The 19,477-nt window shown below is 33.8% G+C and overlaps 3 protein-coding genes across 3 annotated transcripts in view; all 3 read right to left on the reverse strand.

Moving 5' to 3' along the window:
• Positions 1–19,477, reverse strand: part of LOC112457896 — a 65,668-nt gene that overhangs the window by 25,827 nt on the left and 20,364 nt on the right. The window lies entirely within an intron of this gene.
• Positions 117–1,468, reverse strand: LOC112457895. The gene is made up of 2 exons (XM_025021194.1): positions 891–1,468; positions 117–811 (listed from the first exon to the last, which is right to left on the reverse strand). The coding sequence occupies exons 1-2, from the start codon at positions 1,071–1,073 to the stop codon at positions 683–685; spliced, it is 312 nt and encodes a 103-aa protein (XP_024876962.1). The 5' UTR covers positions 1,074–1,468; the 3' UTR covers positions 117–682.
• Positions 6,971–10,491, reverse strand: LOC112457894 (zinc finger protein 626-like). The gene is made up of 2 exons (XM_025021193.1): positions 10,268–10,491; positions 6,971–9,317 (listed from the first exon to the last, which is right to left on the reverse strand). The coding sequence occupies exon 2, from the start codon at positions 9,224–9,226 to the stop codon at positions 8,117–8,119; it is 1,110 nt and encodes a 369-aa protein (XP_024876961.1). The 5' UTR covers positions 9,227–9,317; positions 10,268–10,491; the 3' UTR covers positions 6,971–8,116.

The following is a 19,477-nucleotide window of genomic DNA, read 5'->3' on the forward strand; positions in this document are numbered from 1 at the left end:
CATGTATATTATTAGTTTAAGTTATAACTTATCAGCTAATATTTTTTCTTGTATAATACCGAAACAAGTACATTTATTAATTTATTACAAAATTAAATACATCATTACAAGTAAAATAACTTTACATGATTAAAATTGAAACATACATATGTACATAGATCATCACATAAAAGATCACATTACTCTTAACGAGTAATGTTAAATTATGTTAAATAGAACAGCTCTCTTCACACATAGATCTTTTGTATCACGATTCTACAAAGATCTTATAATTGTGTAGTATATGTATAACAGCCATCTCACAAGTTATTTTAATATCTTATAAAATATGTTTTCTTGGAATCCTGATTTACTTTTGTTAAAGCTACTTTTTTTCCAAGAGGCACAGATGGTGACGATAAGTGCGCATCTGACTGCTTCCTATAAATGTACGGTTCGATGCTTGTATGCGTTATGTGATTGATTAAATATCTTTTCGAGATAAACGCTTTGCCCCATACTCTACATTCGTAAGTCTTGCAAATCGTGCACATTGCTGTCAAGATTCTTCTGCGTCAGAACCTTCTTGTTGCACCGCCGCAGTGAAACTTATACTCGTTTAAATTTGCCACTTTCCTGTGATTGTGTAGATTGTGTACTCGTGTAGAATCTCCCGCTAGTATCGTACATGTGCTGAGAACCGTTATAAGTGCTGAGGTGGAACTTGAGATCCCATTCCATCTATTCGCAAACAAATTTGTACTCGTCGATGTGCCACTTGATGTAGTGTGCTTTTAAATTGTTCTTCGTTTTGCCACGATAATCGCACTTGCTGCAAATCAACGCAATCAACTGACATTCATCTCCTGATAGGTAAGTCGGTGTATCTTCAAATCGCTTGCTACTACTACCCTTGCCGCAAATTGTGCACTGAAGGGATGATAGAAGCTGTGTTTACTCGTGATATGGCGCAATATTTTGCTCTTTTGCTCGAACACTATTTGACAGATATCGCACATATAAGTCTCAGTTAGCGAGTTTCCCAGACAACACGCACGTCTCAAATTTGGAATATAACGTCTTAAAGACGTCATTTAGATGTTTTCAAGACGTCTAATGATTGTGACGTCTTTAAGACGTCTTATTTCCCGATTTGAGACATTATATGATCACTGGGCATCTTCTATTATATGCGCTTCGTTGATGTGAGACAATCTGTTGTTGATGATAACTTCCCTGAGCAATTCGTTGTTGTCTTCTGCCACTTCTCTTTTTATTATGCATTTCTTAACAATTTTACTAAATCAGTGAATATTTTACAATCCATCTTCTTATCTCTAACGCTTTCAGATTCTGCTTTACTATTGACATCAATCTTTTTCCAAAAACAAATTTACATGAAATTTCACCTGCGGCAACAGATTTCCTAAAACATGAATTACATAAAATCAATATAATGAACACTATTAGAAATCTTTCCAATTATATAATTAGAATTATATTTATATAATTATAAGCAAATACATATACGTATATATTTTACATAAAAAAATTAACAAAAAATATAATTTAATTTACTAATCATTACAAGTAAATTTTCTTAAATAATTGAATATTCTGTATTGCATTAAAATAAAACATATGCGCACATCCATATACAGAGTTAAATACACAAAAATATTTTGTTTAATATTTTTATATATTTTGCATTTAATACAGAACAATTTAATTATTTAATAAAATTTATTTCTAGTAATAAAAGAAATAAATAAATTGTATGTTATATATACACATATAATGTCCCATTTTCAAAAATATGTTTAAATATATAAGAAACATTGAGTTAAAAAAAAAAGAATTTTGGACAAAAGTTCGGTTTTGAGGGAAACATGAAGCATTAGCGTTATATATAGAGTTACAATATAAGTTAATGGTGCAACCTTCAAATACTTCATTAATTAAATGAAACACATCCACGCTATATATTTACATTATATCAGCCCTTTTTAGGGCTACATGTGCAAATCCGATCGAGCAACCTCCCCGCGATACACATCGGATAACGCTAGTGCTGGTGATTCTTAAACTTTAATGCCTCATAACTTAGAAAATTCTGAGCAAAATTCAACTTAATCACAGTGATTTAAAAAGGTTTTGACGTCAGCTACAAGAATCTACAATAAAGAATTAGTTTTTAAAAAATTTCAATGTAAGGGCTCAGTCACAATGAGAGGAATAAGGAATAAGATAAAGGAATAAGGAATAAGGGAATGTCGCATCTTACTTCAGTACACGTACATTAAAGTGAGATGCAACATGCCTTATTCCTAATTCCTTTGTCTTATTCCTTATTCCTCTCATTGTGACTGAGCCTTGATCTTCATGTGATCTTGATGGGAATTGTCATGGAAAATAAAACTGACTATCACTTTATGTGCTCTTTAAAACCAAACAACTTTTTGAAAACATTTTTTTCAAAACGCGATGTTTTTTAATATATTTAAGCATATTTTAAAAAATGGAACTGGGGTTATATGTAATAACATTGTAAAAATGTGATGCGCTTATATAAATAAGTTTAAAAACTATATCATTTAGAATAATTATTCTAATTATATATTTAATAATTATAGTATATTAGTACATAAACATATACATAAAAATGTCACATATAATTAGAATTATTTTGAAAAGGATATTTTCTAAACTGTGGTGTGTGTGTGCGCAAGAATGCGTCACATTTTTTTTATATCTGTCATATATTGTCAGTACACAGCTACATTCGTCTAATGCTTGAATACTGTAACAATCATTTATAATTTCTTCATCACATATTATTTCACAAAAATTTCTGTTTAAATAATAAAAACAATTATATAATTGTACTATAAAACATTTGCAGTATACACTTATGTCTAAAGATACATAAATATATTATATAACAAAACAGTTATTTTTGCATAAACTTAGTTAAATTTATTAGTTTCCTGATTATAACAGAACTTTTTATATTATTTACTCTTATTATTAATAAATGCAAATGGTGAGATTTTTTTCTGACATCTGAATGTTCTTTCGTTCAAGAAGTGATAGGACTGGACGTTGCTTTACTCGCAAATCGTCAGATATATCAAGCGAATTTTCGAGTGCATCAGAAAATATCTTTAACTTAATCAACCATGTGAAAGTCTTGTCATATACATATGTAAACAAGGCTTCCTGTATTCAAATTCCTTTATGTTGAAAATTAATCTTGCAGCAATCGCAAGATATTCTTTCTTCTGCTTGAGTTTCGAGATTTTACGGCAGCTTCTGCCGTAAAATTAAATTTCTTTTGTAAATGGTCGTTCAACTCTTTTCTTTAATATCATGTTGCTCCTTAGTAGAATGTGGCTTTTTTTATCATATTGTCCGTCGCAATCTAAATAGCTAAAATACATACGTATTTTGATAATACCATATGTGTTTCGATAATATTAATTCATAATGTTAAAATACTACATATCACAAATACTATATATCAAGATCTATATATAGGCAGCTTACTGCATCTTTGAGTGAGCAATACAAAAACATGTATTAAAAACATTCTTTACTTTTCAACTTATACATCAATATTCTTTAACGTGTATTCTTTTAAATGTGTTCTTTAACATTCGATATTAAAACTTAACTATGTTTCATAAATAAAAATCGATATGAGAACATTATGTACATCATAAAAAGAGCATACATACAGATCACACATTCTTCACAGATTATTTAATATAGCTTATTATTGCTTTTATATATAAAAGCTATCATAACATGTTTCTTTTAAATTATACATAGTTTAAATGTTATTTACCCGTTGCGGCGAATATCCACAGAATTTTTAATACATGTATGTACTGTATGCTTTACAGTTCATATTTGATTTACATACATTTGCTTCAATTTCAGTGTATTAATAAAAATTACATAATCCTTTTTAAAAATGTAAACGAAAATGTGTGCTAATTAATAATATTAAATAGACAAATCTTGCCTTATTTCCAATATCAGTAGCCATTGCATGTAACAAGAATACCAATTAGTTGCATACATACATAACTATATATACATATATAGAATTATTTAAAATTATTTGATCTTTCTAATATAATATACATATATTTCATGTATAAACATTAACTATTTAATGTAATGTCTGATCGAGCTTTTTGGAAATTTTGTGAAAATAAAAATATTATTAATATTTTGATTTAACCATTTGTTTGTAAATTTACCTAAGAGCTTTCTATAATGGAATATCTACAGAAAGAATTATTCTATATATTTAACTGCTCAACAACAACTGTAAAAAACATAGAATATATTATAACATACAGATAACTCAATTTTATTTCATGTATGCAGTAAAAACAAAATAACAAACAATAAAATTGAGTGACCTTACGTTATCATAAATACGTTGTATATTCAATCTTTATTTTTGACATAAAATAAAATTTTTATAAAAATTAATATGCAGCCACAAACAGAAAAAAGAGAAAGAGACAGACAATTAATGTTGACAATATATGTATATTAAAGAATTAAATTTTTAAAAATAAAACAAAATTTTTCTAAAAATATGATATAAAATAAAGTAAATAATTTAATTGCATTTGATCAAATTGCAACTAAAATACATTAAACAAAAAAGTGTAAAATTAGAAATAAATAATATTAAGTAATATTAAAAACATTAAGATTCAGAATAAAATTCAGAAAATGAAATCTTATTTTGTGTAATCCCTTGTGTACTTTTTATGAAAGTTAACATTAACAAATTCATATCGTTTATCACATTACAAATTCTATATAAAAAATGTTTCATATCTAGTTCAATATACGTTCTACATTAGGAAAGTGTGTACATCAGTCTGAGAAAGGACGCAATAGTTTACAGAAGCAAATTTTGATGGATGGTTGCAAAATCTATTCTGTTCTCGAAAAGAATCTAAAACCACCGCTCTCCAAATATTAGCCACCAAGAATTATATATGAATTAGACATCAATGTGAGATCCAACATAATAATACATTAACAGATTTAAGCTCTATATAATCAATACTCATCTTTACGTTTGTACTTATGAATAAGATTGAAAAAAAAAATGTATGAGAATATTATCCAAAATATTATGACAAACTGACAGACCCCAGATCTAGGTAACTAATACTCATCTTCATTTTCATCCTCATACTCATCTTCATCGTCATCCCCAGCCTCATGCTTATATTTATGTTTAATAAAAGAAGCTTTATATTTAAATACTGCATCGCATTCGTTGCACTTAAAATTTCGTGAATGCCGTTTCGTATGTTTGTTGAGTAAGCTCATCGTCCTAAAACTCCATTTGCATTGAGAACACTTGAAAAACTTTTTCTCTGTCGGTAAACTCAAATTCCAATTCAATTTGTTAAAACGTTCTTGTAGATCAAATTTTTGAAGCTCACATTTCTTTATATTCGCTTGTTTTTCATCATTTTGACGCTCATCTTCACGTTGCAACTGTTTATATAACTGTGTGTGAATATAACTTTTATCATCCTGATGTTTACGCTTGTGTTGCGTAAGATGACAATTATCTTCACACACTTGATTACACACGTCGCAAACTGTAACTGCATTATGAAGCTCCATATGTTGCAGGAATACCACTTTGTTTTGGAATAATTCGAAGCAGAATTGACATTTGTAGACATTAGCATGCCATTTTACCTGATGGCACGTGACACTCGAAGCTTTTGTCGATTTAAAGTCGCAGTCCGCACAATGAAACAATTCCATACCGCTTTCATGTAACGACACATGAGATGTAAGCAGTGTTTTAGTTTCTAGGCGTATACCACAAATTGAACACTCGTGTGGAAGAACATTGCTGTGAACCATCACATGATCTTTCAGATTGCAATTTTTGTCAAATTTTAGCCAGCAATAAGGGCACGTGTATTTCAAATTTTCATTATGTATTTCTGATGCTAAATTCAATTCGTCTTTTACATCTTTGTATATTTCTTCAGGCTCCTCCGTAGATTCGTCAGCAACCTCCACTTTTACTTTCGGCGAAAGACATGGTGGTTCTACAATCTCACTTTTACCTTCATTTTTGACAACACAAGAATCTTGTATCGGCACAAGATAATATTGTTGATTGTTTTTAATCACAAGGTAATTTTGTTGAAGAGGATCACATGGCTCAGACCTAAAAGTAAGAAAAATAAATTAGTTTGGCGCAAAATACATATTTTTACATATATAGATACATGCTGTGTATTACTGTAAAAAAACATTTTCATGTATTCCGTTAAACATTATGCCTTCATTAAATATATATAAAACAAGTGCACCAATGTCCAAAAACATTAAACATACGCAATATAAAACCGCACAAATTATTATTAAAAATATATTTTCTTCATGCTACGAACATCTTTACGATTTTAATTGTATTATATTTAAATAATCTTTATTATGTGAATATAACCAAAAATACATCGTGTGTCACATTTGTCTCATTTTTCCACATAATGTTTTATTTAAAAATAATTTATTCCCCTAAAGTTTTAAACTGCTTTACTATTATTATATACAAAATTTATAAAACATATTAACTCTGTTTTATATATATATATATATATATATATATATATGTATTTTATGTTTTACAATTATTAAAAAAAAATTCGTCTCTCATATTAGTGTAACTTATCTGATACATAAAAATATTTTTTAATAATTATTTTTTAAATACTTTTAAATGTTTTTAAAAGCATCCTTCACAGCAAAAGAGTTGGTCTCTCCTATCGAAACTGCAATCATCCAGTTAATCAATATTATATTATGTGTTATTGTGCTTTATACTTTCCATTATATCTAAAATGTCTTTTTAAGAAAAGGAATCAATGTGCAACTTCGTGGAAGTAGATTACATGTCACATATCATGGAAAGTGTCTATATATATCCATTTACTAAAAACATATGTATTTATTTAATATCTTACATCAATTTTATACTGTACATTGCATCATCCCATACAGTAAACAGAAGTTCGCTATCAAAAGCGAACATGGCGAGGATTATTCTTGAAGAAAATCATATTTTCGATATCTTCTTCAAAACAAATTTACAGTTCAAAAAACTGATTAAATTTATATTCTTACTATCCAAAATTTGAATTAATTGCGGATAATTTATTAAATGAGAAGATTATAACATATTCCTTCAAATTGTGGATAAAAAGTAAAATTCTTATTCCATGAAATGTAAAGTTTATGTTAATAAAAATATATCACGTTCTTAGCCAAAATACCAAAACTAGAATATACAAGATATTATGGTAGATATTACCGTATTTCAAGAAATATCATTGAACTTGATGTTGCAAAGATGGTGATATATTTTTCAAACAACTCTATTACATACACAAGATTGGAAGACTTTGATATAAAAGTGAAATGTAATTACATGATAAACAAAAATCCAAGATGAAGCGGAACATCGAAAATAAACTGTAGATATCTAATATTAGATTAATACAGGCATCATTTCTATATACTCTATTTACATCGCCAACAGATTTATTGTAGGTCATAACGCGAGTATGTTAAAGTTTAAAAAAATAAAATAAAATAAAATAACAGAATAGTTTTGTGATCTCATGAGATAATTATAATCTTTAAATATTCGAAATCTATCAGAGAATAAATAAATACTTGATTGCAGAGTTTTGGAACTTAATCGTGAACATGATAAACTGTAATATAGTATTAATTCATAACTTGTTCTCGAGTGAATGTTCTAATGCATTTGAACATAAGATCGACATACCAACATAGAAGCATGTACTTTCGAGAAATAAATCCGGAATCTCTACACGTCACAAGATAATAGTATATGTTGTTGCTTTATCGCCTGTGTGGTAGGCGGGATTGTCTAAACTGCGTAACATTACAAATGTATCGCTACTGAGATAATAATAAAAAATCATCTATTTGCACATCACGCGTTTTCATATTATACATATTAGAAAGATATAAAAAAGTTATCCGTACCACAAAAGATCACTCTCTTCATTTCACATGTTTATCCGTCGCATATACACGCGAGTCACTTGGCACTTTTTTTCACAACAATTTTGTCTTGCACGCCATGCAGGAGATTTGTAATTTTGATGGGCGGCGGCGGCGGAATGCTTCTTCCGCCAGGATGCTTCTTCCGGTGCAGCATCATCGGCGACCGCTGGGTAAAGCTCTGGCCGCAGATGTCGCAGATGTAAGGTCGCTCACCGACGTGGGTAAGCAGATGAATCTTTTGCGAGCTGAGGCAGCCGAAGGTCTTGCCACATATCGCGCAGAGATACGACTTCTCGCCCGAGTGCGTCCTGAGATGCTTCGTGAGGCCGTACTTGAATTTGAACTCCATACCGCATTGCTCGCAGACGTACTTCATCTTGTGCAGCTCAGCGTGACTGTCGAGATTCTTCTGGGTTTTAAAGCGCTTCCTGCAAATCTGACACTCAAACTCCTTGACCTTCGTCTTATGCTTGTAATGCTTGTGGAAGTATAAGGAGCTCTTGCTGGGATAGGACGTGCCGCATATGTCGCAAACGCAGGACTCCGTGTCGTGGTCCTTCATGTGTGTCGTGTAGTCGGATTGCACCTTGAACATCTTGCCGCACTGTTCGCAGCTATAGTTGTAGTCCTCGGTATGCTTGCGAATATAATGTATCTTCAGATACGGCTTCGTGCGCGCCTTGAAGTCGCACAGGGTGCACGCGTGAAGCTGCGCGGGCTCGTCGTGGATCTCCATATGCCTAGAAAGATACGCACCGGTCTTGAAGCCCTTGGAGCAGATTGTGCACTTGTGCGGCCGTGAGTTGCTGTGCTTGAACATGTGACTAGTGAGTTTGCTCTTGCGGTCGAACGTAATGTAACAGATCTCACAGATATGCGACTTCTTCTTTAGACTAGTCGAATGCTTGCCGGATCGCGTTTTCGAAAATTTTTCTTTGCGCCGTTTCCTGAAATCCAAGGGAGCGTCATCCATATCATCCAAATCATCCGAATCGTCTGAATCGTCGATGACGGTTTTATTTCTCTTTCTGGTCTCAATCCGATTTTTATCCTTCTCGACGCGATTATCCTTTTCTTTTGCTTCGTCTTCTTTTGACTCGGTTTTGGAACTATTTTCCTCGATGGGTGGCGGTTCTTTCATCATAAACACGCTCAATGACTTTGGGATGCGAAAATAATCGTCTTCCAGTTTTACTATCAGATAAGTTGACGAGAGTGGATCTAGTTGATTGCACCTAAAAAAATTATAAAAATTGTCAGTCGATTTTTATTCGTTAGTATAATAGGGATATGATCGTGCTGGTTGCACGCGAGCATGCATTGGTGCAACTTCAGCTAAAAAAGTTTCGGTAAAGAAGAAACAGAGCTGAATTTCACAAAAATAACTTTTCTCCACTGCTCACGGATATTTCCTTATAGGCAAGTATTTCTTATTATTCTAATAAATTTAGAATTTATCTATAATAATAAATAAATAAATTAACTAACCTTAGTTAGACTAACTTACATAAAAAAAAAAACGCAATTATTACATTAATACGTAAATAAACTTTATATGTGACGTATAATACATATAATATTTATTTAGACTATTCAATGCATTTAATTTCTATTTTAAAAAATCCATTTTTTTGTGTACAACTAAAATTGAATATATATTGTTGTTAATCATGTATTATAAAAATAGAGATATAATCGCTGCATAAAACTCATGTTACAATACGAGTCGATATTTGCGGGTGGAGATGAAGTAATTTTGCTTTATATTCGTTCCATGTTAAGATTCCATTTGCAACACTCATATCAGATCTTTTAAACACAATTCTGATAATGGAAGATCAGTAAATGATCGTTCAACTGTGTCTGCATCACAAGCTTTTTCGGATAATATAATATGTCGGATAAACGGATAATTTTGCACTTTTGCGAGTGCATTCTCTCGAGGAATTTCAATGTGTCTTATGATCTCAGAGACAATAAATTTGTCAATGGTGATAAGCTCAAAGACTGCTAAGTGCATATTAGTGAATAGTAATATTCGATCAATTTGGTCGGTTAATCGACTCTCATAAGAGAACATCTTGAAGTTTAATTCTTGCTCTTTAACAAAATATTCTTCGATACGACTTAATATTTCATATAGACATATTATATTATGTATATAATCCTTTAGTTAATCGCTTACTAAAATTTTAGTCACTTTGGACTCCCTTTGTAACATGAGATGCTTAATTTTCGATATATACAACTATCTCACATCCTTTGTAACCTGAAACATTGATAAAATTAATCATTAAGAGAAAATATAATTTATATAAATATATCGCTACATTGAAGAAATTACGATTATCATAACAATCATTTAATAATTCATATATATAAAATATAGAGAGAAATTCTTTTTCATACAAAATATTCTCATGTTTATATAAAATTTTTGAAATTATTAAAAAAAATTAATTTTTAGAGATTTATTAAAAAATGTAATACTTTCAGTAAAAAATATTGAAAATTTAGAAAAGTAAAGCTTATAAAAAAGCTATACAGCAAAAATCTATGGTATTACTTGTCACAAATTTTCCATCAACTTTAATAATTTAATAACATTCACATAAAACAGAAATTCTCACTGAATATTTCTAATGTTCGCCGTTTTGCACAAATCGTATACACAAAAATAAGGTGATTTTTTTCTAATACAGAAACACTTCAATTAACGTACACGAAAACATATATCAAACAACATAAGGATAGATAAATATTTTTTATAAATATGCGTAAATAATCACCAGTCTTTTCTCTTAAAAAGATAAAAGTACAATTGATATCGTCATGTAATTTTCTTGTACACAAGGTACAATTAAAAACTTATACATATGAATCATATATTCCAATATGGACATTTTATACATTCCTTAAAAACTCCAAGATAGTCAAATAAGAACATTTCACAGTCCTTTGTATACGATCAATCATGATCACGCATCCAATATGGAAGTCTTATCGATGTGATCACTTTGAAACTTTTCAAGGTAATTTCTGGCGAGCTCAGCTATCTGCGGATGCGACGATAATAATGGCGGCAGTGGTCCAGGATGATGCTTTCTATGCCTTAGCAGACTGGAGCGTTGCGTGAAGTCCTTCTCGCAGATGTCGCACTTGTATGGCCGTATGCTGGCATGGGTAAGCACATGCTGATAGAAATTGCTACTGGACAGGAACGTTTTATGGCACAGAATACAAGTGGAGATATTTGTCTGGCCGTGCTTGAAACGTTTGTGGCTCATGAGTTCGCGAGTACCGCTGTACTCCTTGTCACAAACCTCGCACTTGAAACCTTTTTCATGCAACATCAAATGATTGTCCAGTCTGCTTCTGTGGTGGAACTTCTTGCGGCACAAGTGACATGGATATTCATACTTGATTTCGCGATTTCGCTTCTGATGCCGCCATTCATGGCCCTTGACATCCTTGACCTTCTTGCCGCAGAAACGGCAGATTTGCAGTTCCAACACGTGGGTTCTCTTCATATGGTGCGTCAGATCGATCTTCAGTTTATAACTGCGACCACAATGCTCACAAACGAATCTCGGCTCGTGATCGCTATGGATGCGAACGTAGTGTCTTTTCAGACCGTCTCCACTTTTGTATTTCACATGACAGATCTCGCACTCGAAGAAATAGTCCGGCCGGTGTATCCTTTTGTGTTCCTCTAATGCCTTTGGTGTGTAACAAGCTCTTTTACACTTGTCACATTGATATGGTTTACGATGCACGTATCTCACATGTCGCTCAACCTTCTTTGGATTATTAAAATGCTTGTCGCAAAATGGACACGTATTTCTTATCTCTTCCATGACTTCGTCTACCTCGGTAGTTTCTTTATGTAAATTTGAAGAACCGGAGACCTGCGGCGATTTCATGTTCAACAAAGATCGAACCTTCTGAATTGAATTATTGGTGTCCTTGGTAGTTTTTACGGACGAATTCTGCGAATCTAATGACAAATCTACTTTAATCGATCTATTTATACTTCGACACTGTACTGTAACGGGTTTAAGTTTTCCAATTGTTTTTGTAGAATTATGTTCATTTTGGACAGATTTCCATGTACCCAACAAAATGGAGACAAAACGGGGAGGTCCTTTTCGATATTGCGCTCCTTTCTGCCTGATGATGATAGGCTTTTCCCTGAAACAGGGATAAATCGTGTCAGCGTATAAAGTATCAATACTGTATTTTAAACATATAATCAAATAGCCAAGTAACTGAATATAAGAGACATCCTACGCCACTGTAAAAAGATAAATCTCAATATATTATTACATTAGGACCGTCACCATCAATTTCATCCATTACTTAGAAATTTTTCATACAAATATTATATAAAAAATTATAAACATTTTAATCATCAATATTTTTTATGTTATAAATTTTTACACGCATTTGTATCCCATTATATCCAAAGGTGCAATCAGTCTGAAATAAATGTTCGTTAATATTATTTCAGTAATACGAAAAACTTCATAATCAAACATAAAAATAAGATAAACTTACTTCAAGAGTTGTAAAAAAATGTGTATATATATATTTTTTTTCACACATAAATCTTATACAACAAAGTTGCGATGCACACAATATTAATATGCACGTAATACTTTATTTAATAATTATATTAAAAAGAATCTTGCAAAAGTACAATATTTTTTTATTTATTAGCGTCTGTATAATTACAAACAATGTTATCCAAATAATGTAATTCGAAATTATGTATCGAAATAAATATTCAGTAATACTAAATATTTATACTTTGTGCTCATAAGAGAAATATATTTATATATATCTGAGATAATTTAAATAATTAGAACTAATAGTTTTACAATCTATTGCTAAACAAATCAGTCTTTTGTAGGTCTATAGACTGTCGCCGTAAGAACATGTCAAGTTGTATATCGCAATTGTTATCCATTTCATACATATCCTTTGCTTAATTTCGAGTTAATCTTTTTTTTTGCATACGTGTTATAATAGAACATATCTTTAAAATAAAATACTTTTCACATTTATCAAAAAACAAAATAAAACTAAAAGTTACCAAAAATAAAATTAAACATTTGTCGCACAAAGTAAAAAATCATCAATGGAAGTTTTTAATTAATTATGACATATAATATATAGAAGAAAAAATACCGGGTAATTATACAGAAAAAGGGCAACCTCATATATGCCCTCTTTCTGCATAATTATCAAATACAGTATTATAGCAAGAATGTCAGAATATAAGAACAAATTAATATCTTCAAATATTTCTATATTCTCACAAACTACCGGCACATATTTTTTGAGAAGTATGTTTTCCAAAACTGTTACTACGAATCTGTAGATCAAGGATGCCTTTTGTATAGATATAACGATGTATTATTGCATCTTCACATAAACCATTCATTATAGTTTCAAGAGTTTTTGTAAAACATTTTTAGCTAAACCGGCGATGGGAACTTGCGACGTGTAAGGCGGAAGAGGACCGGGATGATTTTTTCGGTGCCGAAAGAGACTGGATCGTTGAGTAAAGTCTTCACCGCAAATATCGCAATTATACGGCCTAATACCGGCGTGCGTAAGAACATGTTGATAGAATTTATTACCCCTCGACACAAATACTTTCTTACAAATCAGGCAAGTCGTACCCGGTTTGTGTACCCGATTCTTATGATACTCCAGTTGTCTCGATGAAGTGACAATAACACTACACTCAGTACATTTGTAACCCTGTTTGTGCAACAACAAATGATTGTCAAGACGAGTTTGGTTCTGGAATTTCTTGATACACAGATGACATGAGAATTTTAAGCTGGCCATCTCGGCTCGCTTCTTATGCTTCCATTCGTGGCTGTGAAGATCCGTCACAGATTTCCCGCAATATCGGCATATGTGAATGTCGGTGCTGTGCTTTCTCTTGATGTGCACAAGAAGATCCACTTTCACCTTGAACGACTGGCCACAGGAATCGCAAATAAACTCAGCAGCAACATCACTATGCGCTCGCACTTGATGTTGCTTCAGCGTTATCTGACGTTTGTACTTCAAATGACATATGTCGCACTCGAAGAAGTAATCATCACTGTGACTCTTACGATGCTTTTCCAAGTTTTGCTTGGTGTGACAAGATGCACGACATTTGTCACATTTATACGCTCTTTTCTGATGACTCGCTACGATATGTCTCTTCAGAAGTTTCTCATGGTCAAAGTGCTTTAAGCAAAACGGACAAGCGGTCCGCACTTCATTCAATACCTGATCCACATCTTTGTTCTTTTCGTTTTGTGAAGTATCTTCAGATGGCGACATTTCTACAGATTCAATTTCTTCTTTAATTTCTTCCTTAATTCCCTCTTTAATTTCTTCTTTACTCAATAATTCTTCGTCTGCACAAAGTTCTTCTCTGCTAAAATTTTTCTTATTTCTTTGTCGCATTCTTTTTTTTCTATCCCCTTTTGCTGGGCTACAGCGTTTTCTCACACTTTTTTTAGCAGTAGTCTGTACCACGCCATCATGCATTACAATCACTTTTCGATATATATCCCGCACTGTGGTCCACCGTCTCCTGAAACATCCATTAATTTCAATCAGTATAAACACAAAACATGCAACGTCTACCACAATTGTATAAAAATCAAGAGACTTCAATATAATCAGTAGTAATATTCAGTACTACACTAGTAAGATCATTTGGCTGATATAATTCATATTATTGATATTACACAATTTTACAATTCTTGCAAAGATGAAGCAACTAATATTGAAAAGTGTAAGGATAGAAACAAAATTATAAGCTTCGTTTCACTTATAATATTTCTTAAGTATTTACATGTTTTTTTTTTTTTTAATACCGACTACACACACAGTATCTGTACACATTCAAGATAAATAATTATTTTAGCAATCGCCATTCCAACGAATTTATAAGTATATCGTACCCAGCTACTAATTCGGCTTTCAGATTAATTCAAGTTGACTAAGCAGCAACGGTGGACGGCGGCGGATGAATACCAATGTCGGGATGTCTGCGGCGATGACTTTTCATGCTGCTACTTTGCGTGAAAGTTTGTCCGCAGATATCGCATTCGTATGGTTTATCGCCCGTATGAATGAGCTCGTGCACCCTGAGAGCCGTAACCCTCTTGAAAGCTTTCAGGCATGATTTGCATTGGTACAGCCGCTCGTCGGTGTGTACACGTTCATGTTGCTTCAGTGCATAATTCGTCGCAAACTTCGTGCCGCATTGGGCACACAGGAACGTCTGCGGATGAATACTAATGTCGGGATGTCTGCGACGATGCCTTTTCATGCTACCAAGTTGCGTGAAAGTGTGTCCGCAGATATCGCATTCGTATGGTTTATCGCCCATATGAATGAGCTTGTGCACCCTGAGAGCATTAACCCTCTTGAAAGTTTTCAGGCATGATTTGCATTGGTACGGCCGCTCGTCGGTGTGTACACGTTCATGTTGCTTTATCTCCGATATGCGTTTGAAACTTTTCTCGCAAGCCGTACACTTGTACGGACGTTCGTCGCTGTGCTTCACCATGTGCTGCTTGTACCTTCCGGTCTGAGTGAAGGTCACATGGCATACAGAACATTCGTACCTCGCACGCTCACTTCTATCTTTTCGTTTTTCGGCATTAATTAAAATATTTTTGAAATTCTCGCTATATGCCGCGTTGAAAGGGTCCTCCTCTTTGATTATCAAGTCTTCGACCGTCGGATCTATCTCTATCTGCGTATAGTTGTACTCCTCAGATTTTTCTTCGCTACGCTCGATCTTGATAGCTTGTCCTATCAACTCTCCGACCTCGAGAATTCTGTAAGCAACAATAGTAACTTTTCAGCATGTTAAACGCAGTCAAGATACTTCCTCTTGATCATCCAAAGTTTCTTACCAGGATATACCCGAGGACAAATTTGGCAATTTTTATGGATATTGGAAAAAGTGACGCTCTCTCGCTTCAAGATCAAGGAACAAATTTAATCGACAAAGATAGTTACGTAGTCACAAACACCTTTTGATGTACGAGTTATTTTATTAAACGTATAATAACGAATATCATTAAATGACAATTAACATAAATTTGTCGATGCATTTATCCACCTTCGAACAAACTTGGAAGTCTCGCCTGCAAAAAGAAACTCTAGAAAAGAAAAGAGAAAAAAATGAGAAGAACAAACGAATTGTCTTTCAACAACATTGGCATTGTTCGGCTTACAAGTTATCCTTATCTACACTGAAAAAATAGAACAACAATATTCGTAACGGAACACTTTGAGCACGGTAGTACAAACGTAGCCGTATAATTCATGAAAAGTATAATTCATGAAGAACCGAACGGTCAAATATCGCGCGTAATCTTGTCTTTTGAGCGCCGCACGGTTTACGCAAACGTTACCAGTGTACAAAAGATATCGTCAAAGAGATTTATCGAGAAGTATCGGGATCAACATCGCGAGTATGACGCTTCATCGACGTTGTCCAACATCAACGTAGTGGTAGATATATAATCTAATAATTCAAAAGACTTCTCTCACAGTTTCTTTCTGTTCCGCTGTTACAATACATAGGTAACAACGCGTAAGCACGTATTATCGCACTGTTCTTATCGTTAAATGTGCTCAATCGACGTTTAATCATTTGAATCATTAACGAGAAGTTTCAAATCATTCACAGAACAAGTTTAACGTCAAAGTTCTTAGACACACGTAGACTTCTGATGGGCCGTCAAGTTGCCCTGGCAAGAGAATCCACGATGGCATATCTGGCAGACGTATGGCCGTTCCCCGGTGTGTCCGCGTTTATGAATCGTCAATGTCGACCTCTGCGAGAACGCTTTCGGGCACTGGTCGCATTTGTATGGCTTCTCTCCCGTGTGCACTCTCCTATGCATTCTCAGATTTTCCGAGTCGGTGAAACCCTTTCCGCAGATATCGCAAACGTAAGGTTTTTCCCCGGTATGAATTCGTCTGTGCTTCTTCAAGTGTTCAGCACTACTGAGACTCTTTCCGCAGTAATCGCAGAGATACAGCTTCGTCGGATTGTGGCTCTCCTTATGTCGGAAGAGCGACCTCTTCGTGGCAAGTACGCGGCCGCAAATGTCGCAAGCGGTGCTGGTCACTTTGTTGGCCTTCAACTCGGGATGCGTGCGTCTGCAGTGCGCGGAGAGCTGTCGTCTCAGATAGAAGGCGTTGTTGCAGAGCTGACAGACAAACGGCTTTTCGCCCGAGTGAATGTTATAATGCTCCTGAAGATCGAGTTTCTTCCGGAAACGCTTGTCGCATTCATTGCACTTGAACGGTAGATCCGCTTTATCCATGTGTCGCGTCATGTGGATGCTCAGAGCCGCCAGAACAGTGGTCTCGTAATCGCACTCCTTGCACATGTAACTTGGTAAGAAATGCGTCTTCTCGTGCCTCGTTAAGTCGCGAAACAACCGAAATTTCTTGGGGCAATGCTTGCAGGGGAGATCACCTACTGTGTGACGCAACAAATGCTTCTGGTAGTTACTCTTGTGCCGAAAAACCTTGTTACAAGTCTTGCAGAGAAACTCCAACTCGGACTTCTCTTTCTTCACCTTCTTCAATGATGCGGTACGGCCAGTCACTCCTGAAGAGTTGCCTCTGCGACTGCTTTTACGTACCAAATGCATTATCTTCATGTGCTTGCGGAGGCTGATACCGGTTCTGAAGACCCGACCACATTGGGCACACGTGTTCTTCCGCTTACCTTTATGCTCGATCTCATGAGTGTCTAACAGGGATTGCGAAGCAAAGAAGACGCCGCAAAGCTTACAGTGATACGCCAAAGGAAGATCTTCCTCGTCATCCTCAATGTTTATTTCCTGCTTTATGTTGTCTTGTTCAGAGTTTGTTGAAACTGCTGTCTCGTCAGTCGCATCCGCTGCTTCTGGACACTTCGATGGGGACTTCGCGGGTTCGTCATTCTTCTTCACCAGTTCAAGTTTAGGGAACATCGGGTAATAGTCTTCAGAAAACGGTAGCTGGTTGTACCTGAAATAGAAAAATTCAGAGGGATATCAGTATCGAATATCCTTGTTACATCGCGACGATCTTTCTTTCATTGTCTGGTCTCGTTGTCTAGCAAATTATTTCTACTCCTGTAAGTAAAATTGCTGAACTTGCGCAAACTTGCAGCTTTATCAATTATGTGACAAATTAGATATTTTGATCAAAAAATAATAAGATATATCAGAATCGCCTTACATTATGTATGTATATATGTATATATAAGAATAGAGACACTAGAAATGTGAAAAAAAACGACATGATGAAATCAAGCTTTTGGTAGTCATAATTTCGAGTAGCATTTTTATTTATTACAATAATACATAATGGAAGAAAATACCCAACTCATAAAAAATTAATTACAGTTTTATATACTGCAATTCGTCTACAAAATAAACGATGTTACATATATCTTATCTGATATTTCGGTTTATTATTCTATCGGCATTTGCTATACAATTTTGTTCATTTAATTATTTTTTACATAAATATATTACCTTCTTAATAATAATTCCACTTTATGTCTGTCGAAAATAAAGAGCAAAAACATTCACGTTAAAATGACAGAAAAAATTTTGTGACACATTTGATAAGTCATTTATTGTAGATAGCATTACAATAAAAAAAAATAAAAATAAAAGATCAATATTTCAAATTTTTATCATTTCAAAAATTACATCATATATATAACAAAAATATCAGCCAAGATAATAGCATTACGCAATTCCTCCTAATACAAAAAGTTTTAATTAAAATGAAAATATTTAATCGTATAGCATTCTGGATGAGTATTGTTGAAATATAAAATGGCAGTGGCTTGGATCCAAAGTCTGACAGCATCACTACACAACAATGTCTTGAACACGAGATGTAATTGACACAGTATAATAGAAATTAATATCCAAATTGTATGACCACGCGAGTAGCATCATATCACGTTAATCATGTGTATTTTGTTATGTGCGTTAAGCAATCCCCTAGATACAAATGACTTGCTGCAATAATTACACTCATACGGTCTCTGGCCGGTATGATATCGTTTATGTATAACGAGGGTCGAGTGTTGCGTGAAAGATTTTCCGCAAGTGTCGCACGAATATGGCTTCTCGCCGGTGTGGGTCCTCTTATGCACAACCAATGTCGTTCTCTTGTGAAAAGCCTTGCCGCAAACGTCGCAGACCAGGGACTTCTCCCCACCGTGAAGGCGCAGATGATCTTGGAGGGATCCCTTGGACGAGACGGATTTGCCGCACAGATGACAGTCGTATTTGTTTTCGCCGGTGTGCGACTTGACGTGGACCACCAACGAATTTTTGTAGGC

The sequence above is a fragment of the Temnothorax curvispinosus genome, unplaced genomic scaffold, assembly GCF_003070985.1.
Source record: "Temnothorax curvispinosus isolate PA1 unplaced genomic scaffold, ASM307098v1 QBEX01008409.1, whole genome shotgun sequence".
In the NCBI taxonomy this organism is placed as follows: domain Eukaryota; kingdom Metazoa; phylum Arthropoda; class Insecta; order Hymenoptera; family Formicidae; genus Temnothorax; species Temnothorax curvispinosus.